We start from the raw sequence: 25,014 nt of genomic DNA on the forward strand, positions 1-25,014 counted from the left end.
TTCACTATATTCCAATCCTCTTATAGCACAGTATTATAATTTGCATGCATTATGATATCTGATGCTGTTGCACCAAAACTGTATACCTATGTATGGGTTCTGAGACCTTAATTAGACCTAAACTCTTCATACATGATTATCTCTGCTTCTTGGACTTGGCAGGGATGAAATAGGGCATCAATGGTATAATATTATGGGCATGAAATCAGCTTGAACAGTGGTTATCATCCTATGTGAGGAAGTATTCTAAATGCTGTTTACTGACTGACTTTGTATCATTGTCTAACAGTGCTAGGAGGAAAGCAAACGAGGTTCAGGTAAGAAAAAATCCGTCTAATTTCTGCCTCGCCTTCAGATATGACTAAACACCTCGCTCACTAAAGCTCTTTTTAGGGTTGCCCTCTGCCCTTCTGCTAAAGAAACCCTGTATTGTTCCACTATTGTGTTAATCACCTTTAATCTCAAATGTTCAAATGAACGAGCAATGAGATGCATGTTGTAATTAGCCGCTGTTCCTCGTGTGGCCAGACAGCAGGTTCAGAGGAATGCGGTTGCAGAACTGTCTATTCTCATTACGCACCATTTTGAAGAGGAGGTTTCGTCATTTGTCAAACTCCTGGTTGGCTCTTATTAAAAGTCAAATTAAAACTCTGCGAAATAATTTCTGCATGACAGACTGTCGTCTTCTACTCATGCCTGGTTTCATGCTGAGACTCTCGATCACTTGCTCCTCTTAATTAAATACTAATAATATGGCTCATTCTCTCCTCAGAGTGTTGGACAGCAATAGCCCCCAGCTAAGACAGACCAAACCAGATGTCAATGATGTCAGTGCAAGGATCTGTACTCTCACCTCGCAGCAAGTGGCACGAACCTGACAGTGATTAGGAACAGGACTCGGTAATTGCAGCTATAGACTCCAAGCCAGTGCTTCACCAAAAAAGGTTAGCTGTTGGATTGTTTCTGATACTGTTATAGCCCTAAAACCTCTACAGTGGCATGCAAAGGTTTGGCAACCCTGGTCAAATGTTTTGTTACTGTGAATGAGCATGTAAAACATGACCTGATTTCCAAAGGCATAAGGATGACACATTTCTTCATGTTAAGCAGGACAACTTTGTTAATTCCATCTTTTACAGTGTGAAAGTAACTAAAGGAGAAGGGTTACAAGCAGAGCATTTGGAAGCCTATATGGGCGATGCTCAGCCAAGCCCCCCTCCACCTTTAGTAAACGTTAGATCTTGAAGAGTCTTAAAAGCAGCCAAGAGTCTCGGTTCTTGTTTTGAACACGTACCCTATTCTTCCTAGTAAAAGGTTTCTAGTTGTGTGAGATTCCTGGGTTGTCTTTCATACCCTACTCTTCAGGCCTACCCACACGCTTTCCATGATGTTTATGTCAGGGGAACATGAGGGCCATGGTAAAACCTTCCGCTTGTGCCTTTTCACCTTCAGCTTCCCATAAACAGTGTAATGTTTGTTAAATCCAAAAACTTGATGGGATGTAACTGAATCCATTCGTTCCTCTATCCGTGAAGTGTTTGCATGGCACTGGCTGCAACACGTGCAAAAAAGCTCAGTGGATCCCCTGCCGTGCGTAACCGTTGGAGATGCGTTTTCACCAAATCCTGTTCCCTTTTTTGTTTTGACGTTCCACTAATCCCATGAGCAGTTATTTCTGAATGTTTTCTTCCAGACCTCCACCATTTCTGTTAGCTGCCATTTCTTAATTACCTTATGAACTACCTGAAAACACACTGCTATCTTTTAACTTTCCCTGCTTTGTGGGCATCAATTATTTTCCTTTTCAGAGTGCTGCTGCTCAGAGGAACCCATGGCTGTTGGCTGTTTGGACAAGGTTTTAGGAGTCAGAGTTTTTGTAAAGCTTTGAAATTTGCACCACCTGGCATTTCATAACGAGCACTGTGAATAATCCATACCCTAGAGAAGCTAATTATGGTCTGAGACCTTGGTGAATGTTCTGAGCACTCAAACCTCTTGGGGTGGCTAATCTTTTGCATGCTGCCCCTTTTCTTTTTTTGGACCACTCAAAATGTGTTTGTATGAAGCAAAGGTGATCCGTTAATCCTGCTTAAAATGGTGAAAAGGGTAATGTTTAACAAATCTTCTAGATGTCAGTTAATCTTCTACTTTTTACAGTAACAGTGTATATTTTGACCAGTGTAATGTGGTGCGGTAGCAAGACAGGTGCTAGTGCTGAGAAAGGGGATGTCTTAGGTGCAAAACTAAAATCGAGATGTATTGGGTGCAAATCCAAAATCATGGTTGATTACATGATCAACACGAATATACATGAAAAACAGAACAAAACCAAGCACGAAATATACTGGCTAACAAAGCAGTGGAACAGGAAACGAAAGAAAGGGAAACTTAAACGAGGGACGAACCAATGAAATGAAAACCAGAAAGTAAACAGAAAGCATGGCAATGCCTTTGGGTGCCAAACCATCTGCATGTCACTTTACCTAATCCTGGTCATTATGAGTAATTGCAACATAATTTGATGAACCATGTCATTAGATTTCAGATTAAGTTACTACCAGGCATCTGTGTCAAAGGCTGAAGGCTGAACCCACAACCAATATCAAACCCAGGTTGCCCAGGCAGTAAACATGTGCTCCAATCATCCGAAGAACCAACTCTCTGGTGCTGCATATCTAGCTATTAAACAACCATAATTAAACAATGAGAAACAGCTGTTGAAGGGGAAGGCTCATTTCCTCAGCTTTGTCAGCGTGACCAACCACCAACACGCATATCTCTTCATTGATCGACATGGAAATGTTCAGACACAGCTATCTCAAACGAGGCCTACAAACTTGCAGATTAACGTAATAACGACTGGGGAAACTCAGATAATGATGCGGTCAAGGCCTCTGGCCGAGCGCGTGCGAGGTGACATCATAATCGCAGTGCTAGTTAATGCTAGCTTCCCCGTGTTTATGAGAGCTGCAAACAGCGCTTACCGAGCTCGCTCCCCTCTTATCACAACAAGATAGCGAAGAGCCTCGCCGCCTCGGAACCGCCGCCTCGGAACCGCCGCCTCGGTGGCTCTCATGGCCATCCCCACAGCGCTCGCCGCACGCTTCCCCTTTAAGACATAGCCAGATAGCATTGTCGTATTTGAAAGCCACCTTAAAAAGCCTCCTTCAGTGGGTCAGGCCGGCACAACGTTCAGTGCAGGAATCCTTTGACGAGCTGCTTTGTTCTCTGACAGCCGTCCATTGAGTCAGACCTGAAAGGATGTCCCTTGCTGTTCTCTTCATTGACTTCATCCCCAAGGCAGCAGAAGAAAAGCCAAAATTAAGCATGTAATTTTGTTTTAGACTAGCATTGGAAATGTGCACTAAATGTATAAAATAAAAACCATACTACTAAAACATATATACCAAAACATACTAAAATATATATAGCCTACTACCACACAAAGGGGAGTCACAGAAACTCAATTATGAAAAGTTAGTAATAGAGCATCTATCATTCCCATAATGATTCTGAATATAAATCACAATGTTTGTAAATCCAGATTGCGTCGCACAAGTACATATCATCATTTGCAGAGGCTTGTGTCCTGTAGATGTACCCTGCTAAGGTCCCCGAAGGACTAAGGGCAAATTTACAAAAGTCTCCGGAACGTGCAGTTATAAACATGGGGTAAATCACTTTGCAAGGCTGGTCTTGGAGAAGATCCTGGTCCTTCTTTTCGTGGCCATGGCTGGGGTGTCCATCGGCCTGGTTGTGGTCTACGCTGTTGAGAACAAAGCTGAAGTGAAAAAGGTGAGGAACGCTTGCGGCAGTTCGAAATCACACCTTGGACACATTTCATAATTAACTGAGAGCAGGCAGGTTGCTACAGAAGGCATTTGACAGGAGGCTGAGCAGCTTGGAGAGGAAGAACTGTAGGTAACTGTCAGGCACAGGAACCCCATGGACAATTGATCTTTATGTAATTTACATATAAACAATGAAGTACTAAAGCTGACATCCTAGCTGCTCTAGTAGTGAGCTTTTGCAACCTTCATCAAGGCATAACTGTGAATTATAAATCCCTGATGTCAAGCCTTGAGTGATGTCATAAATTATTCGTTTGTTTGTTATTCTGTTTGTTTTCAATGAACACCCCCAGTCTGTGATGCTGACTGCACTATAAAATGTGACAGTCGGTTAGGTACCTACCATAAAAACTGAATACCTTGCTAGACAAATGGATGTTTAATGCAAATCTACATCTAAATATATTCAAAATGACTCCAAGCAAATAATAAAAAGTTTGAATTCTGTTCATTACTCAGAGAGGACGTTTTGTAGAATATTTGGAGTAAGTATAAACGCTATTCTTATATAGCTTATTGGCTGCATATCGTTGTGCATTTGATTTATTACAATCATTCTGGTTTTTTTTCTCTCATTATATGACAAGGATTAACACTTTTATCAATTTCACAGCTTTGCTGAAAATGTTTATCACACGTGTAGGAGCACACTTATCAGTACTACATCACACTCCCTTCTTGTTCTTTCTTACTTACACCACAACATTCTCTCACCCCTCTGAAAGGTGAGGGGCACAAGGAATGCCATGGAGGGAGTTAACAGGATAAACAGACTGTCCGTGGGGTGTACTGGTGTGGCAATGAGTTTTAGAAAGTTTCATGGATAACAAAAATTATGCTGATGCATTCCTTTGCTGGCTGGCCACAAGCTAGTCTGAGAGAAACTGAAGAGAGAGACAGACAGACCGAAAGTGAAGGAGGGAGAGAGAGAGGAAGAGAGAGAGAGAGAGAGAGAGAGAGAGAGAAGAGAAAGGCAGATGTGTGTGAGAGGTCCATTGCTATGTAGGTTAGCTTTTTTTCAAGAAGGGTGGGTAGACTGTTCTTAAGAGACCCATTTTTATCAATAGCCTATATTAATTTATTTAATCCATTCTTCTATGTCTCTGTTGTGTTTATTCGGGTGTGAATTTGACACGGAACTTGGTCAGGTGAACTGGCATATCACTTTTATTACTTCATATCCGTTTACATTTACGGCACTTTGCCAGATGCCATTGTTCAGAGTGACTTACAGACATGATATTCTGAGAATTAGACAGACCAGCTGCATGAGAAAATGACATAGTGTGACATTTCTGTGACGCTTGAATGATCTTTGCATAAGATGCTGCTCCTCTTGCTCGACTTCTGTATCTGCAGCCGTGATGGTCCTGCCTTCTGTTTGCTGTCACTGCAGTAGCCTATATTTTCACTTCTCTACCAGGGCAGACAAAGATAGTATGGAACACCATGTAATTTCTCAGAGACCTATGTCATAAGTTATCGTTCTAAATGTAGCCCGTGTTATCGTTGTCGCTTATTTCATGAGCTGTTTACGCATTGTGTGCATTTTGTAGGGTTAGTAACAGCATTGCTGTCTATCAGGACATACTGTAAGATGTTCTGGTTTTTGATAAAGTCATGCCCTTCCTTCTGGTACAGATCTGATACACCAAAAACATCCCAGTCAGTTTGTCACCTCCTCTACACCCAGGGCATCCTACAATACCAGACCACTAGTTTAACAAAATGCCTTATACTTCAAAAAGCCAGGAAACTATATCCAACTCTTTGACCTCTTTAACCACATGTCACATCATACTCCATATTTTTTGTATTCTGTCCAGAGTGGGCCTAATCGCATAGGACGCAATGCTCATGGCATGAGTTTTCAAATGAATGAGCACTTGTCTTGAGATTGTGGAAGGAGGAATGTGTCAGGTGTCCGGCGTTCACTCCTTCATTTATTTGCCTGCAATGGCAAATAAACACATGCCATAAATACACGAAGGATTCCTCTGTGCATGTGGAATCAGCAGGTGGGCAGAACAGTTGCTAATGGACTCCTCATATTGCCTCTCCTAACATTCTTTTTCACATACTTAACGTTCTTGCATACAAACGTTCTCAAAGGGACTTTGGGGCTCATTTGTCCACATGGCTGAATCAAATGAATGCAAAGAACACATTACAACATTACGTCTGTGATGACAGAGGCTTTTCTGCCATAATGTCTCCCATTTCAAACTCTGATCAAGATCTAGACTAAGATTTGTGAGGTAAAATAAGATGTATTATGTAATCATGCAGATGGGTTCATAGTTTGCAATGAAAAATGCGAGAAGGTAAATAAACAAGCATTATTATACAAAAGTCTAATTCGTTTTTTTTGCACTGCTGGTAAGCATCTGCATTCTTTACATTATATATCTGCTGAATTATTTAGTGTTTAGTGGAAGTATGTGAGGTAATATTTTGCATGATATGTGATATGTGCCAATATACTATATTAGGCCAAGCTTACCTGTCACGTTGAGGACCCCGGCCCCTCCCTTTTGGGCGTGTGTTAACGTTGTCCACGTGCTCTGTCTGCGTCAGTGGATCTCTGTGGTTATGGTTATGTCATGTGATAATCTGTCTCACCTGTGAATCGTCTCGTAATCACATGGGGCTAATGTGGTTTGTCTATTTAATGTGCGTTCGCGCAGTGTCCTGTGCTCGTCGTTGTCTAAGGTCTACACGTTGCTGAGTGAGCGTGTTTGTTATTCGTGTGCTATTGCGCAATCTTTGTTATTAAAGTGACGTCTGCTTCGCTAAGCAAGGATTCCCGAGTCTCGTCCTTCGCCCTGCCCGCACGTCACATTACCAGTCTTAAAGTTGTCTAAATTACCAGTCAAAATTATGAATGCTTATGACTTATTATTATGCTATAAGTTTCTGAGCATCACAATGTGTTCTAATTTGCTGATAATATTTCATTTAGCACTGTGGAAAAGCAGGCTGCTCTGGTGTAATTAGTTCAACAAGGTTTTGGCAGTGATTGTCTTTCTTCTCACTTGCTGTCAGCAGAAGATGTGCTGGTATCAGGATGTGGGCGCCCAGAGCAGCTCACTGATAACACAGGGCACTTCACCAGTGGGAATTACCCCAGTAACTCTGACGATGGTACGTAGGGAACGTAGTGGAATGACAAGCTCTTTCCTACGCCAGCACAGAGGACACTGAGCTAAAGCAGGAAGTCTTGGGCCCACCTGATCTGAGGCATTGATCCCCCCACAGCCAGGCCTTGTAGACAGGCTGAGCTCTGCTCATGAAGACCTCTGTGTGTGATCGCTCTCCCTCAGTGGAGGACGTGCTGTGATCACCGCACACACAAGGCTGCTTGGCAGAGCTGCGATTCAAGCTGTTCCCCTAGATTCTCTTGGTTTCGATCTAACTGTCACAGACACCCAAATATGACGTCTGTAAGTGTGTACTCCCATGCCAAACATTTTTACTAATATTTGGCTCTAATATTTGGTATTTTTGATGTGAAGGTTTACTTTCTCTTTGTTGTGAAAATATACTAAGATACTCTTGACAGATTGTGGAGACTCCACTCTGAAACCAAGATAAGCAAAATGAATGTTTCATGCATTCAAAGCAGCTTCACAAGGCTAATTAATGAAAATGGCCTTGGTCATGTGAACAAGGTCAGGCTTGTGGTTTGAGATGTCCTGAATGATTTCTAAAATGCTCTCTCTCTCTCTCTCTCTCTCTCTCTCTCTCTCTCTCTCTCTCTCTGCAGTTAAATGTGCCATGACAGTTGTTCTGTGTGTGTCTGTGGAGAGGGAGAGAAAGAGAGAGAGAGTTTGAGACTGGTTTGTTAAGACATCTTATTTGATAATATTTATATTGATATATTGATCATTCAAGTTTTGAAAGCTGGTTCTTCAGCTAAATTGGGACATACACATTGACATATGCCCCCCCCCCCCCCCCCCCCCCCACCCCCCACCCCGGTAGCCGCAGTACCCTCTTGCTCCAGGACTAAGAAGATTACACTGTGATGTCATGTCTGAAATCGACCCCCACCAAACCCACTGCCACTTGGCATTCTGGGACAGATGCGCCGTTCCACATTAAACCATGCTGCAATAACATCACAATCATCTTAAGGATGATTGGCTCATCCTATTGAAACTCAAGGTTCTGGAGAGTGGGACATTTATTTTAATGTAGCAACAGATCATAAGAAATTGTGTGCAGTCATTTATGGAGACTTGTGAGCCTGCATTTCTACACGATGCATTTCTTCTTCAGTTTTTTTTCCCTGCCCCCATTTTGAATTTGAAAGAATAAAACAGTCACTCTGTGCCTCAATTGTGTCTAAAATCCTTGTTTTTCCCCTGTTCTTAAAATTTTCTTATTTGTACATTTAAACATGATATGAACAGATGGGTTCACTTACACCAACGCAGGGTCAGATCTTCAAATCTGAAAGAATGGTTCCTATTGCAAGGAACGAGGAACATCTGAGCGTATCCTACAACGAGGAATATCTGAGCGTATCCTACAACGAGGAATATCTGAGCGTATCCCCCACGTCTCTACCCCACATACCGTTCTGGTTCTACAGGGAAGAATTGCGGTCCTGCCAAGCCTAAGCCAATAGTGATGCTGGGAAACAGTTTGGTGGTGCACTTCGATACCAACAACAGGCGCACAGACAAAGGATTTAAAGCCGCGTACCATGCAGTCCCCCCTGAGACCGCCACAGGTAATAATAAAAGAGAAAGACATTACATAATGTCTGCTCAGTGGAATAAGGGTGCCACGGGCCCCTCACACTTCCTACTTGAAACCACAGCACCTACATGTAAATGGTTCTGTTACATCTGATGGAAGCTAAGAGTAAAAAAAAAGGATGGGGACTGGGGGTGTGTGTAATACGTGCCTCGCTGTGGCTGACCTAGAAACGAAGGGGTCTACATCGGTGGAGAAGTCTGGGAGGGGCGGGGTTTTAAAATATCTCATGGGTGTCATCTAGCTGAACCTCTCTCCGTTCTTCTTTCACACCCTCTCTTTCTCTCCTTCACTCCCCTTTCACTGCGCTCCTCTAGGTCTGCTCCCTCTTCTCGGTCTGCTCCCTCTTCTTCCCCTCCCTCCTGCCTAGAAATAGCCGGGGCTGGCGGCCTTCTGCAGGGTGACCGAGGGGAGTTGATGATGACCCCTGGCTTCCCGGAGCAGAGCTACAAAATCGGCACCCTCTAGCAGGTACTGTCAGCTAGCTACTAACGTGTAGAGCCTCCCTCACATCCATCTGTCTCCACCCTCACCTTTCTTATGCGCTTCTCTGTGCACTACACCCACTATCTGCTGCATCAGTCCTTTGGTGATCTTTATCATGACAGTAATCGCAGTAGCGCTGTTGCGAATCTTTAATAAGCCTTGTGCTGTCCACCTTTGGTCCGGTGTGGTGTTCGGACGTTTTTGCCCCCGGAGTGGCGCCTGTACCGGCCCTGTGAAAGCAATTTGCTTTTTCAGCTCCAACCAGTGTATCCAGGAAAGGTTTCAGGGAGAGACCCGTGATGAGAATTGATGAACAGTGCTGATGCGAGTTTGTTTGATTATGGACTGGAGATTCTTGGGTCCTTCCCCACTGCTCTGCGTCGCCATCTGCCCTGGCGCTAAGCCCCGCCTCTGCTAATCTACAGCCAATCTGTGCTCCGCCAGCTCAGCAAACCAAGACACAGCAACATAAGGATGCGCACAAAGCAAGATCATCTGAATCGCTGTCACTGGTTTGTAGTTGGCCAGATTTTTCTGTGTGCTTGAGACAGACAGACAAGAAGCCAGACAGACAGATTGGTAGTGGTCTGGGTAGAGCTAGAGAGAAAGAACGGGAGAGAGTCTCTCTCTGTATGTGTATCTGTGTAAATGGAAACCAGATTGGTTTAGTAATTAAGATAATGGGCCAACAGTCATTGAGCAGTGTATTCAATTCCCAGGTGAGATTTGTAGTCTGTAGATAGATCGCTGTTGTTCTAGCCCTGAACAGGACATGCCGTTACTGCAGCTAGTTCCAAAGATTGAGCATCTGCTCAGAATCTGACCTTTTGTGCAGCAAACTATTTCATAAATTTTAATTTTTTTCAAGTTCTTTCATGTATGTTCACAAGCTGCTGTTCAGATAGCAGATATTTAAAAATGCTCCCTTGTTATAATGCAATGGGCAATGGGTAATAACTACATGTCCAGAGTGTGGGATGGTATGTCCACTTTGTGGTATAATATGTCAACTGTGTAGCGTGTTTGTCCATTGAGTGTCATGATATGTCCACTGTGTGGTGTGGTACATCCAATGTGTGGCGTGATATGTCCACTGTGTGGTGCAGTACATCCACTGGGTGGCGTGATACATTACGTGGGTGTCGTGATACGTGCACTGTGTGGCATGTTGCATCCACTGGGTGGCGTGATACGTCCACTCTGTGGTCTGGTAAGTCCAATGTGGGGCGTGGTACATCCACTGTGTGGTGTGAACTAATTGTGCATTGTTCTCCAGTGGAGGATTGTTGTGAGAGCTGGAGAGAGAGTCCGGCTCACATTCACCAACTTCAGCCTTTATCCCTGATGTCTGTGATGACTCTGTGGACGTCTTCAATGGGCACTGCGATAGCACACGTTCCTTTAAACTGGGTGAGTCTCATTAGTGGATCACAGCTCACACTTCACAATCTTCAGCAGCAACGTCCAGCCTTTTCACAGAACTTCCTGAGCATTTGTCCGTGACAATGACAAAAATAAAATGTCACTTGTTTCTGGTCACTTCTGTGGAAACAAGGTGTCTGGCCCAGTGGTGTCCAACAGCAATGAAACTGTGGTACAAGCGTCTCCAGCCAGATGGCCAGGGGCTTCATTGCAGTCTTACAGCCATGGGCATGGTAGTGGGGGGAAAAGTGGACCTGACTACCCAGTGCCCGAGTAGGGAGAGGGGCCCATTTTGCTCATGTGCCTCGTTTACTGGCATTTATAGGGGTCCACTGACATTGAGAGTGTACAGGGCCCAGAATTTGCTGCAACGATCCTGCTTACAGCACTTCACCTGTCACCACCACTAGCAGTCCTGCAACCCCAACCACCACCTCTCAACCTTCTACAACCACACCTGGACCTCAAGTTTAGCGCTGAATCCTCTGAATGTTCTTCCTGACAGGATTAACCGTCATTCTCATTACACACTAAACATGCTCTGGTACATTAGTTGGTGGTTCTTAGTTCTGGCACCCAGATTTTTCCGCTGTCAGGTTTTCCGTGAGATTAGCCGGATGAGTTAGAGCAGAGAATATAGGAAACCACAGAGTGCTGTGACAGACCCAAAGACCATTGCATAATATGGCAAATGATGCAGCTGCATATCAAACTCCTTTGGAGCCAAGTGAGCTTCGGTGTTTGGGAGCTGATGATCCACTGCACTGAGTTTATATATATATATTTGTTATCTCACCCCATGGCCTTGCTGCCCCTCCCCTTAAGCCACCAGCACCGCCCTCCTCTCAGGATTATGGATCACACGTCCATTGCCACTATTTCATTGCATCTTGCAGCTATAAATATTCCAGAACTTTCCACCTTTGCAAAGTCTTACATTCGCATTACTAAACCTTCCATATGTCTGGTTTTCAGTATTATTGAAGTCATTGTCATTATGGTATGTCGTGTTTCAGGTGACCTCGTTTGGATCATCTGTTCATCTTTATGTAGATTGTTTTGGCCATTTGTGTTTTTGTGTTTGCCTTGATTCCCCCACTCCTTCAGCTCACATGTTTATGTCTTAGTTTACCTCATGGGGCCTCTTTGTGTGTTACTGGAATCTTAGTTTTTAAGCTGACTTGTTATTCACTATATGAACCTCAGTTTCCAAAGTCAGTCCCTTAATTAAGACCACATTTTTGACATGTCCCTGTCTTCAGAACAATAATACCATGCATTTGGTGTATTGGTTAGGCAAAGTATAGCATTTAAGCAGGAACAAAGCAAAAATGTGGACCTTATATGGACATTATGTGGGCTTATATTGTATTGGACGTCTGTATGGACTACTGATAATACAATGTATTCATAAACAACATCAGATATTTTGCAAAATTGTAGCACAGAAATCACTAAAAATAAAGTTATTTAGTGATGATGTGCTCTGTCACGTAGGGCAACGCCCCCTCTCGAGGCTGTCACTCTGGGTTCCCTCATGTCCGTGTTCCCTGCCTGTTTGTCCCGCCCTGCTCGTTGGTTTTGATTTCTCGTTTGTTACCACACCCCTGTCATTGTCATCACCTGCCCCTCGTTAGATTCCTTGTATTTAAGCCCCTGAGTCTCCCTTGTCCTTTGTCTGGTATTTTGTTTGATTGTTGTGACGAAGTTCTTGTTCAGCGTTTTACCCGACCGTTGTGTGTCCCTGTGTTTTGATTCCTCGCCTGTCACTCGTGTTCCCCTGTTTTGTAATGCCCGTGTTTGCATGTTTTTCGGACTGCCCTCCTGTGATCGACCCTGCCTGGCTTTCTGACGATGAGTATGGTATTCCCTTTAATAAATCTCGCTCTTCTCAGCGATTGTGTCCGTCTCCTCGCTCCGTGGCGCAAGCCACGTTACATAATACCAGACCATACAAGGACACAGCGAGAGAGCGAGACTCTGGTAAGTTCAATCGCTGTAATGAGATGTTGGCTGGTTTAATTCGGTTCGACTCTCCGGTATTACAGCGTGAACGAACCAGAGACAGGAATTCCCCTTGCGCTGTGGGTACAGGGGAGTCTCGTCGCTGTAAAAACAAGGCGAAATCACTTTCGGTTTCTAGCTTTAGCGACGAGCTCCCTGATAAGCGCTACGTGTCTGCCCGACTCGACACACGCTACAGGGAGGAGCAACCTGTAGCGCGAGATTCGGGTAGACGGAATGAATGTGCAGACGAGCGTTGGCTTGGCTCTCGGTTGGCTTTCAAAAGCCATTGTGAGCTCCCGATACCTCCGACGAGGTGGAGTCACAATGAAAGCCACCGAGAAGCAGTTGTGTCTGTATGTTCTTCCAGGCGCAGACCAGACCGGGGAAGGAAGACCACGCCCCCGGTTCAGAGCCCCGCCGCCACAGCGCATGACATCGTCGTCCTCCCGGAAGCCGCTCCCCGAAGGCCCCCCAAGAATTTTTTGGGGGGGAGTACTAGCCACTCAACCCAGGAGTGGCCGGCTCGGACCCCCGGTGACGTCAGTGTGGCAGACACGCCCCCCGATGACGTCAGTGCGGCGGACACGCCCCCCGATGACGTCAGTGCGGCGGACACGCCCCCCGAGGACGTCAGTGCGGCGACTCCGCCCCCCGAGGATGTCAGTGCGGCGACTCCGCCCCCCGAGGACGTCAGTGCGGCGACTCCGCCCCCCGAGGACGTCAGTGCGGCGACTCCGCCCCCCGAGGACGTCAGGTCCGGGCCTGTTCCTGTTCCCGCTGCCCATCGGCAGTCCACGCCGGTTCCTGTTCCCGCTGCCCGTCGGCAGTCCACGCCGGTTCCTGTTCCCGCTGCCCGTCGGCAGTCCACGCCGGTTCCTGTTCCCGCTGCCCGTCGGCAGTCCACGCCGGTTCCTGTCCCCGCGACCCAGGAGAGGTCGTCCACGCCGGTTCCTGTCCCCGCGACCCAGGAGAGGTCGTCCACGCCGGCTCCTGTTCCCGCTGCCCGCCAGCGGACCCTGCCTGTTCCCGCTGCCCGCCAGCGGACCCTGCCTGTTCCCGCTGCCCGCCGCCCGGCCGCGCCTGTGTCCCCAGAGACTGTGCTGCCCTCTATTGGGCCTGAACTCTTTGTGCCCCCTGCTCTGTCATGTGCCCCCGTCTCTTTGCCCATGTTCCCCTTGCTCCCATGTTCTGTCCCTGGTTTTGTGTTGGTCCCAGTTCCTGTGTGTGTACCTGTTCGTGTCCTCATGCCCGTCCCTGTGTCTGTGTCTGGTCGTTTCCTCCAGGTCCCTGTCCCTGTGTCTGTTCCCCAAGTAATCACCCACTTTGTTCCTGTCCCAGTCTCGGTTGTCCAAGCTGTGTTTGCCTCCGTGTATGCCTCTGCCCTGTCCCCTGGCCCGTCTCCTGTGTCTGTTCCCGGTCCTGCTCCCGTGCCTTGCCCTGTCCCTGCCTGTATCGCCATGCCCCAGCCCGGCTCCTGGCCCGTCTCTGGTTCCCCTGTCCCTGCTGTGCCCCGGTCTCCGTGCCCTGCTTTCCCTTTGTCTGTTCCTCCGGTCTGTCCTGTGTCCGCTGTCCCTGTCCTGTCTGCCCTTGCGTGCCCCGGAGTGGCACGCTTTGAGGGGGGGTTCTGTCACGTAGGGCAACGCCCCCTCTCGTAGCTGTCACTCTGGGTTCCCTCATGTCCGTGTTCCCTGCCTGTTTGTCCCGCCCTGCTCGTTGGTTTTGATTTCTCGTTTGTTACCACACCCCTGTCATTGTCATCACCTGCCCCTCGTTAGATTCCTTGTATTTAAGCCCCTGAGTCTCCCTTGTCCTTTGTCTGGTATTTTGTTTGATTGTTGTGACGAAGTTCTTGTTCAGCGTTTTACCCGACCGTTGTGTGTCCCTGTGTTTTGATTCCTCGCCTGTCACTCGTGTTCCCCTGTTTTGTAATGCCCGTGTTTGCATGTTTTTCGGACTGCCCTCCTGTGATCGACCCTGCCTGGCTTTCTGACGATGAGTATGGTATTCCCTTTAATAAATCTCGCTCTTCTCAGCGATTGTGTCCGTCTCCTCGCTCCGTGGCGCAAGCCACGTTACATGCTCTTGATGTCACAGCTGATGCTTTTGGGATGGGGTTTATTAAAAGATTCCATTATGGTGTAAAGGTCATTTTCATGAAAGCGTCTGTGATGTATAATGTATACTCTGGCTGACTTTCCCACTCTTTCTGCAGATTCTGGCTGTGGGTCCCTTGGAAATCTCTTTGGTTTTAAAGGTGAGATCCACTCGACAGGTTTCCCTGGCCCATAAACCGGCACTGCTCCTGGTCAGCATGGTCCGGACCATCTGACCATCATATTCTTTTGGAAATTCATTAAGTGTGTTTAGACACAGAGCACACTGATTCATCCTGGTCCTCCTTGTTATCATTGGCCCTGTTGTTTTTTGGGGTAATTCTGCTTTATAGTGACACAAACTGTCCCCAGTCAGGCTGATCTGATAAGAACAGCAGTATGTAAGTACAAACACACAACATGTGTTCTTAATTTGCCTCTTTTCTCTAGCACATTGGTTAAAATAGGGAATATTAACTTTAATATAAACTTATTTAAATATGTATTAGTCAAACCATACAGGAACTGCAGGAATCTCATTTTTGTACACAGGTCACTTACTTCACCGCTCAATTATTTATCGATTGCCCTAAAGCGTCAGCTTGGGGGCTGTACTGTAACTCTGATGGCAATCCTACAGCATTTATGGTTGCATAATATATATCCTTGTCCAATCAAAATCATAAAACATGCTTAGTTTGCTGGAATGTGACCTATCAGAGAAGACCTTTGGCCTTGACAGAGTGAGAGTGGTAAAAGGCTGCTACCTACAGTCTTCTCTCTCTACATTTAAAAATGTTTATATTTTTACATTTGACAGGCTGCCTGTGATCTCCCTCAAGGGAGTGAGGGGGGGCGGGACAGACAGTCAGTGATAGATGCAGTAAAGAGAGACAGTGATGGAGGCAGTGAGGGAGACACTGATGGAGGCAGTAAAGAGAGGCAGTAAATGAGACAGTGATGGAGGCAGTGAGGGAGACAATGATGGAGGTAGTGATAGAGGCAGTGAGGGAGACAATGATGGAGGCAGTGATGGAGGCAGGGAGGGAGACAATGAAGGAGACAGTGAGAGAAACAATGAGGGAGGCAGTGATAGAGGCAGGGAGGGAGGCAGGGAGGGAGACAGTGATGGAGGCAGTCATGGAGGCAGGGAGGGAGACAGTGATGGAGGCAGTCATGGAGGCAGTGGTCTTGCCAGGTGTAAACTGCTGCTTCTTATGAGTGTTTCAGCTGCACACATTTCACAGATACTGTCAGCATATAAAACACAGCAGGATGCCAGGTGAGGAAGTTAGGGGAGTATATAGGGAGCAGAGTGAAAGAGAGAGAGACAGGAGAGAGGGGGAGGGAGAGAGAGGGGGAGAGAAGAAGAGAAGGAGAGAGGGATAGAGAATGAGAGAGGAAGAGAAGGGGAGACGTAGAGGGAGAGAGGGAGAGAGAGGTGGAGGGAGAGGGATACAGAAGGAAAGACGGAGAGAGGGGGGTGGGGATAGAGGCAGTGAGAAGGAAAGAGGGAGAGAAAGAGACAACTGAAAGAGAAGAATGATAGAGAGAGGGAGAGAGAGAGGGAGACAGAGAGTGCAGTAGAGAAGGAGAGAGCAGAGATAGAAAGTTAGAGGGAGATAGTGACAGAGGGTGAGAGACAAAGTGAGCAGGAAGTGAGGAGTGAGCGAAGGAATATAAGAGTGAACAGGTTTCTTTTTTTGTAATTGCAGTTCAAGTGTTCAAGTGTTGTCCCAGATATCAACACAGAAGTGCAACCCACAGCTACGGCAGCTCACTAGATATTACCAGACAAGAGCAATTTTAAAAGGCTTTCACAATAGCAAACCAATCACATATCGTACAAGCCCCCTTCACCTTTAGTCATCGCACTGTATGACCATTGGTTGGGCCAGTGTGACCTTCCTTGACGTTTGCCACTTACAGTATTAGGTACACCTGTCCAACTGCTGATTAGCGCAAATGTCAATTCAGCCAATCACATGGCAGCAACTCAATGCATTTAGGCATGTAGACATGGCCAAGACGATCTGCTGCAGTTCAACCCGAGCGTCAGAATGGGGAAGAAAGGTGATTTAAGAGAGTTTGCACGTGGCATGGTTGTTGGTGCCAGACGGAATAGTCTGTGTATCTACAGGGATGTTCACACACAACCATCTCTTGGGTTTATAGAGAATGGGGACAATTCTGTGGGCGCAAATGCCTTGTTGATGACAGAGGTCAGAGAAGAATGGCTAGAGAGGTTCAAGCTGAACGGCAACAGTAACTCAAATAACTTCAACTGAGGCATGCAGAAGAGCACAACAGGTTGAACCTTGAGGTGGATGAGCTACAGCAGCAGAAAACCACACCGGGTGCCACTCCTGACAGCTAAGAACAGGAAGATGAGGTTACAATCGCAGAGGCTCACCAATACCGGACAATTGAAGATTGGAAAGAATGTTGCCTGGTCTGATGAGTTGATTTCTGCTGCAACATTTGGATGGTAGGGTCAGAATTTGGTGTTAACAACATGAAAGCATGGATCCACCCTGCTATCCTATCAACGACTCAGGCTGGTGGTGGTGGTGCAATGGTGTGGGGGATATTTTCCTGGCACACTTTGGGCCCATTAGTACCAACTGAGCATCGTGTCAACCATGTCCATCCCTTTATGACCACAGTCTACCCATCTTCTAATGGCTACTTCCAGCAGGATTACGCTCCATGTCATAAATGCGAATCATCTCAGACTGGTTTCTTGAACCCCTGTCCATGCTCCTGTTCATAAATTTGTCTTGCCTTTGCTAGTAGTCTTGAAGGCCTCTCTCTCTCTCTCTCTCTCTCTCTCTCTCTCAGGTACACACTGTGGGTTAATTCTTCCTCTGGTTCATGTCAGTGTCAGTAACAAGATGTCCCTGAGTTTACAGTCTGATGCATGGCTGGCTGACCAAGGTTTCTCTGCTAGGTGGGAGGCTGTGTATCCAGAGGACATTGCTGGTAAAGCATCTGCTTGACTCTCTCTCTCTGTCTCTCACTCACACACTCACACACACACACACACACACACACACACACGCGCACACACACAAACAGTCATCACCTCACAGTTCTGTTGAGGCAGCTCTCCATCTTCTCCTTGGTGCCATCAGTAATCTGTACTTAAACAGAAATTGTGTGTGTGTGTGTGTGTGTGTGTGTGTGTGTGTGTGTGTGTGGGTGTGTGTGTGTGTGTGTGTGTGTGTGTGTGTGTGTGTGTGTGTGTGTGTGTGTGTGTGTATTTGTTATCTGTAAGCTGCATTGAGTATGTGTTTATTAATGTGTGATATTGACACCTGTTCGCCATCGTTAGGGTTAGGGCTCCATCACCCAGAGTAGACAGGTTGATCATGGCTGCATGAAGATATCATTCTACACAGCGCCCTCCGCAGGGAGGCTAACAAACGACACTCTGTACTGCCCCAGCCAAACGAGCTTAGGAAATTATATTTCACAGTGAATATTTAAACACATCTGGTGTGAATAAATGCTTTTGCCCGCTGTTTGATAACACACACACCTCCATGCGCTGGGGCAAATCTGGTGCGGCTGGCTGATGTAGCCGATCTACTGGCCTGCTGTAGTTCATGGGTTTAGCGGTGGTGCTTCATCTCTGTGATGTACTGGCCTTGCTGTAGTTTTCGTGGGAACGCAGGGGTCATACATGGGAGATGTATTGCTCTTACTGTTCACTCCCGTCTAATATGCTCTGAGCATCTTTAGCTAATTAAGGCTCTGGTTATAGGAGCTACCCATATTCAAGTATTCAGAAACATCATGTCCTGCACATTCTTAAACAGTAATTTTAATTACTGCTTTAATAAGTAATCTGTGACAAAAACAAACTTCAGAAGGAATCTGAATCAATATTACCCTAATTTACTTTAGCAGAAGTGTCGAATTTAAAATTTATCACACCTCGTTTTGAAAACCATTTTTACTGCCTTTGCTTGGACAGCTTTATTTGCTAATCATGTGAAATCTGCTGCCAGCGAACGGAGCGAAGTGTGTGTGTGTGTGTGTGTGTGTGTGTGTGTGTGTGTCTGCTGCAGGAGCGTCAGGCTCCAGATGGCTGTTGACAGTTGCACATATCTCTCTCCCGTTCCTGTTGTGATGTTGGGGTTCCTTGTCATAAATAAGACGCATGAAGTGAAATGTTTTTGAAGTTTTTAATATGTGCGACCACAGCCTGCGTGATAGTGTGAGACTAAATTAAAGGCAGGGACAGTAATGACCACTGCAGTGAGCTCTGAGATTGTAGCGCCATTATACATGATGAGAACTGTATGCAGTTGTTCTGTGGGTCTGGTCAGAAACAGAAGGGAAGAGGAAGGTTTCTAGTTGTTATACTTACGTGTTCTCAGTTCTAAGGTCATGATTCTAAGTTCTAAGAACATGATTCTAAGTTCTAAGGATATGATTAACCTGAGAGGTCCATTAATGACTTTAATTTTGCTTTCACTCAAGCAGACATGCCAGCGTAGGCCCAAGGTCTGGAGGGCCAGCAGGTGATCCATGTTGCCATGGGACCCTAACAAGCGGCTCTTTTCTCCACCCTCCCAGAGCTCAGCCACACTGACACTCCACCTTCACCTCTCCTGTCCCCCCCCAACAGAACTCCAGGGTTGATGGGCTTCTCTCGCCAGGAGACTGGGGTCATCAGGTCGGAGAACTGGCCCATGAATTACCCCCCCAGGAGTGTCTGTGGAGAGTGCAGGTGCCCGAGGGCAAAAGCATTACTCTGACATTCACCCAGTTCGACATGGAGGCAGGCGGCCTTCTGCTCGGCCGCTGCTATGACAGCGTGGTCGTTTATGATGGAATAGGGAGCACAGCCAGGACGTACGGTGAGCGGGCAGGACCCTGCCTCATCATTGGCTGCTTCTGGTGGACTTGGCAAATGAAACTTAGCGATACAGTATGTCAGAATACGATAGGGAACATTTCAGGCAAATGTGAATGAAGAACGCAGTCAAGGACAGCTGGTGGACAGTAAGCCATTTGAACATGCACACTAGGCCTGACTTACATGCACACCTGCTGTCATACAAGTGTGGATACGGCAATTGTTTCAAACACCGAAAACTGTCGAATTTGGGCTTTAATGGCAAGACACGTTAAATGCCACAGATATGAGTGACTGTAAATGTCACAGATATGAGTGTGGCTTAGGGCAAGCAGTCTGCCACATCCATGCTGGTGGTCATCTTTAATCCCATGCCAGCAGAATGAGTTTAGCTCATTGATCTGTCCTTGCATATGAATTGGTATAAAAATACACTGTTTGCCTTTCCCACCTGCTCCCTGAACCTCCTGTGGCACCAACCCCATGGGGCAATATCCCCATAGGTATGATATCCCCATAGGTATGATATCCCCATAGGTATGACTTCAGCTATTCTAATGCCCATTCATGCCTCTTCAGGAAGATCCGTGTTGTTCGAGGTTGGTTCAGCTTGGCTAACTTTCAGTCCTGGGGCAGACTTGGCTTAATTAGCCCCTGTAATCAAATACATGTCTAAAGACACTAGATGACATGCAGTGCGGTTTGGAAATAATTGGACAGTAACACAATTTGTTGTGGCTTTGACTCTCTATGCTAGCTCATTAAGTCTGAAACTAAATTAGGAGATTGACTGTGATTTGAGGGTATTTGTAGGATTTATTCTTAGGGTATTTATATATGTTTATATTCCACCCAGAACAGCCATTTGTATGCATAACAACCCCCCCCCCTACACACACACACACACACACACACACACACACACCCCTCCCCCTGCCCCACTTTTATAAAACAGTCTGGTTGCCCAGGAGGTTGTGGACTCTGTGTTGGACACTCGTATGTGATTCTATTGTCCCTTAACATGAGGACCAGTGAGGCTGGGCGCTTACAATAAGGCTGGACGAATCAGAACGAATCTATCTCTGACATGCCAGGACGTGTTTGGCTCAACATCATCTGCTTGGCATGTCGTTAAGAATGTACGCAAGCAGAAAAAAAAAGGAATTTGGACGTGTCCAGAAGCAGTGGGACTGCACCAGTACGACAGACTGTCTCAGTGCTGCCTGGACAGCAGGGCAGGCCAGGGCCAAAACCAAGCAGGAGGTTAAAAATGGCTGCCTGCATCTGCCATGCAGTGCATCATGGGCGAAAAACCCAGGGCTGGCTTCCCAGAGCTAGATTAAGCCTAAACCTAGATTAATGAGAATTTCCCACGATGAATCCCCATGTCCACTCCACTGTAGTCCAAGATTAGCTTTTATACACTTCCAGTGTCAGCTGACGTCTGTGGGTTGTAGATAGTACAGCAAAAATTGGCAACAAGGTGCTAAACATGAAAGAGTTTTTCTGTGATGTTTATGATATTCATGATGTTATTTTGTCAGCGAATAGAAAAGAAGTTTTACAGAAAAAGGGCCATGCTATATGATTCAATAAGTAACATTGTAAATAGAATTAAATTAATTGCTCATAAATTGCACTCTTGTAATGTAGACTGTTATGATCACACAGCTCTGAGTGTGTCGGTCATTTCGGTCTCAGACATGGTCGGTGAGGCGCTTCTAGCAGCTGTCCACTAGACACGCAGGCTTGTGTCAGGGCGCGTGGGGAGAGAGAGAGAAAGAGTGAAAGAGAGACTTGGAGAGATATGGAGGGTGATTAAATGAAGTTGTTGGTGGTTTGTGTTGGTAAAGACACCCACAATAGTGATTCAGTACCATTTGCCATAGTATTTTTTAAAACTGTATTTAGCTGTAGTATATTTAGCAGCATGTACTCATTCCACCTGGTCTTTATTTCCAGGTTACAGTGCTTAGCAAGAGAGGGATCTTAAGACAGCACTTTCTATTGTGATACTTTACAGTATACATACAGTATAAATGCCCTGAGTATGTTGTCATGCTTTCAGCACAATCAGACTCCATGTTGTAACCCAGCGTCTAACACGGGCCCTCCGCTCCATCTCCATGTCTCTCCCCCAGTATGGCCAGAGCCCTGCGGCAGGTCCAGGATCCCCCCGGGGTCTGCATAGTGAACAGGAGCCAGCCAAGCCTTCTGACCCTGGCAAGCGTCTATGCGTCTATGCAGGTAGGGCTGGACGTCCAGCCGAGCAGAGAGAGAGAGAGGGAGAGTGATCAGGGCTGAACCGTGTGTGTGCGTGTGTGTGTGTGTGTGTGTGTGTGTGTGTGTGTGTGTGAGAGAGAGAGAGAGAGAGAGAGAGAGAGAGATGTGTGTCTGTGTTCACATGTGTGTCTGTGTTCACATGTGTGTGTGTGTTCACATGTGTGTGTGTGTGTTCACACTAGGAGTGATCAGGGCTGAAGTGTGTGTGTGTGTGTGTGTGCGTGTGTGTGTGTGTGTGTGTGTGTGTGTGTGTGTGTGTGTGTGTCTTCAGCCAGTCACACTAGAGTGATCAGGGCTTAACACACCCAGTTCATCCATGATCACTTCAGAGCTCTGATTTGTTTTGGTCTAACTATCACAAAATATCAAAGTATTTATCCTTACAAGACCCAGAAAGCAGAAATTCAGTTTTCTATAATAGAAAAATCAGATTTATCTGAAATGGTGTTAGGAGCTCAACTCCTCAGACTGTATTATTCAACAAAGCACTACAGTTAACGGTTTACAATTATTCTCAATCCCCCCATAAAACCCCCAAGCGCTTGTTCAGACGTCTCCGTGTCCCAGCCCGGCCCAAATCAGGGCGTCTGCACCAGTGGAGGGTGTGCAGTTCTCTGTAGTCCCAGTCCAGCATTGCTCACAAACCCTGTGTGTGTGTGTGTGTGTGTGTGTGTGTGTGTGTGTGTGTGTGTGTGTGTGTGTGTGTGTATTGTATGCCTGTCCTCTCCAGGCACGCAGATGAGAAATGGCAGATGTGTCTAGGCAAACACAACCTGACTCAGGTGGATCCCCGCCTGGGGGTATGGAGCATCTCCCGGCACGGGGGCTTCTAGTACCCACCGTGCCCACAGCGGAGTCCGACATCGCCCTGGTGCGCCTGGATGGGGAGGTCACCTCTACCGAGCACGTCGACCATCAAGGAGATGCTTCCAGGAGGGAGGAAGCGCTATGCCACAGGCCGGGACAGGTGTGGAGGCTGAACCCCAGAGAACGACAGCTGCCACACACCACCTGACTCACACACACAGATTCGCTGGAATTGAATTATGATTGTCTGTCTCTGTAGGCCGTTTGTAAGTGGCCAATCAGGTTGGCAGAGAGCAGTGCATCCACACACACCCCCACCCCACCCCACCCAAACCAGTCTGACCTGGAATCACTCAGAGTTAGACTGCCATCTGTTGGTTAACTATTGTAATACAACAGTTAATACTAATGGCATGGGGTACCTTTCAGCTGTCAAATCAAACTTGTTTTGCATATTGTTGCAGATAAAACACACACAATATGCTAATGCTACTATTAATTCCTTGCGGGCCTTAAAGCGCTAACAAGTGACAGTTGATGTGAATAGATTCCGAAACGTCATGAATGTGAACATGAACAAGACCATCTTCTAAATCTCAAGCCTCTTTTTCAGGCAATTCCACTGCACCTAAAGTCGCTGAGACTCTGAACCAAAAGGCCCTACCTGTCATACCCTATGACACCTGCCAACACATGGACAACTGCTGGTTCAAGCCCTCTTTGATATGCTGTGGCTCCGCCCTGCCTGATGAGCTCAGGTGTGTCAGGTGTGTCCACAAATGCAAGCATGCAGAAAAAGGTCAACCATGCATCTTTGGTGACTCATTTATTAATTTTAGGTATGGGTTTGTTATTACTTTATTTATACTTACTTTACATATGGGAAATGTAATGGTTATTTTGTCTATGTGTTTGGAAACACTTCCTTATCTAAAAGGAGCTACAACACAGAGCTACAATCAGCTACAACACGATGAATCTCTTTTGTTTTCCTAGTGCAGGGGGACACAGGCGGGCCCCTCGTGTGATAGGACGGCCCCGCGTCCCCATGGGAGCTGCACGGAATTACGGGCTTCAGGCCCAACAGTTGCATCATGAACAAAAAGCCCAGTTTGTCCACATACCTGCCCTGGATTGAAAATACAATACGCATGGACACCTATGACCTCAGCAGTATGTCAGCAGTGTTCAGCCCCGCCTCCACCTGACACCACTGTGCCAATAAGAAATAAGAGGGATTATGATGCAAATGCATGCAACAATGAATATTAGAGACTGAAGACTCACCTGTCGAGTACTTAAATGACCACTAACAGTACAGATGGCACTTGCTGTCCTTGTACTGTACATTGTAGAACAGTTGTCCTTGTACTGTACATTGTAGTACCTGTGTTTATAATGGAAGGCTGCTGTATGCGATCCACACGTCCTCTCTCCCTCTTCCTCCTTCTTCTGGCTGGGGTGGGTCCATGGAGCAGGTGGGCACAGAAGGAGTGCTGGCCTCTATGAATCAGCCCCAGAACTATGGGACAGCGCCCTCTGCAGGTGGAGTGTGTGTGTGTGCTTGCAGGCAAGCGCGTGCACCTGCACTACTGTGCCCTCTCCCTGGAGGGGAACCAGGCATGGGTTAGTCACAATGCCTCCATCTCTGACCACATCGGACCCCTGGGCAGGCCGTCCCTCACAGACCTGTCACACTTCAAATGTACAAAGAGTGGCATGTGTGTGTGTGTGTGTGTGTGTGTGTGTGTGTGTGTGTGTGTGTGTGTGTGTGTGTGTGTGTGTGTGTGTGTGTGTGTCTGTGTGTGTGTGTGTGTGTGTGTCTGTGCGTGTGTGTGTGTGTGTAGTGTTTATGGTAAAGGGGGCATCTCTGTTCTTTCGTCCAGCCTCAGGAACCCACAGCAGCACATCCCCTCCAGCAGATCTGGTTGCCGCCGGCGACACCCTGACTGTCACTTTCTCCTCCAAACAGTTGTGGTCACAAGTGGACATTAGCAGTGAGCCACACTCACACATGAACACACACACATAAGCACACACATGAACACACACAGTGGACATTAGCAGTGAGCCACACTCACACATGAACACACACACATAAGCACACACACATGAACACATACATGAACACACACACATGAACACATACATAAACACACAGTGGACATTAGCAGTGAGCCACACTCACACATGAACACACACACATAAGCACACACATGAACACACACAGTGGACATTAGCAGTGAGCCACACTCACACATGAACACACACACATAAGCACACACATGAACACACACAGTGGACATTAGCAGTGAGCCACACTCACACATGAACACACACACATAAGCACACACATGAACACATACATGAACACACACAGTGGACATTAGCAGTGAGCCACACTCACACATGAACACACACACATAAGCACACA

General features: G+C 46.6%; 1 protein-coding gene across 1 annotated transcript; it reads left to right on the plus strand.

Annotated features, from left to right (window-relative positions):
- Window positions 1–3,261: 3,261 nt before the first annotated feature.
- Window positions 3,262–24,612, plus strand: LOC143476820 (uncharacterized). Its single transcript, XM_076975186.1, is given in 27 exon segments — window positions 3,262–3,329; window positions 3,690–3,795; window positions 6,564–6,579; window positions 6,897–6,995; window positions 8,449–8,589; window positions 8,986–9,072; window positions 10,208–10,311; window positions 10,378–10,437; window positions 10,439–10,503; window positions 10,635–10,718; window positions 10,910–10,990; window positions 14,741–14,784; window positions 17,372–17,605; window positions 19,268–19,339; window positions 19,342–19,491; window positions 20,028–20,089; window positions 21,632–21,737; window positions 22,324–22,375; window positions 22,504–22,601; window positions 22,604–22,740; window positions 22,840–22,846; window positions 23,194–23,351; window positions 23,582–23,764; window positions 23,936–24,104; window positions 24,107–24,132; window positions 24,135–24,249; window positions 24,473–24,612. Coding segments are annotated over 27 exon segments (2,664 nt in total).
- Window positions 24,613–25,014: the final 402 nt, after the last annotated feature.

This window comes from Brachyhypopomus gauderio, chromosome 15 (assembly GCF_052324685.1).
Source record: "Brachyhypopomus gauderio isolate BG-103 chromosome 15, BGAUD_0.2, whole genome shotgun sequence".
NCBI classification, from domain to species: Eukaryota; Metazoa; Chordata; class Actinopteri; order Gymnotiformes; family Hypopomidae; genus Brachyhypopomus; species Brachyhypopomus gauderio.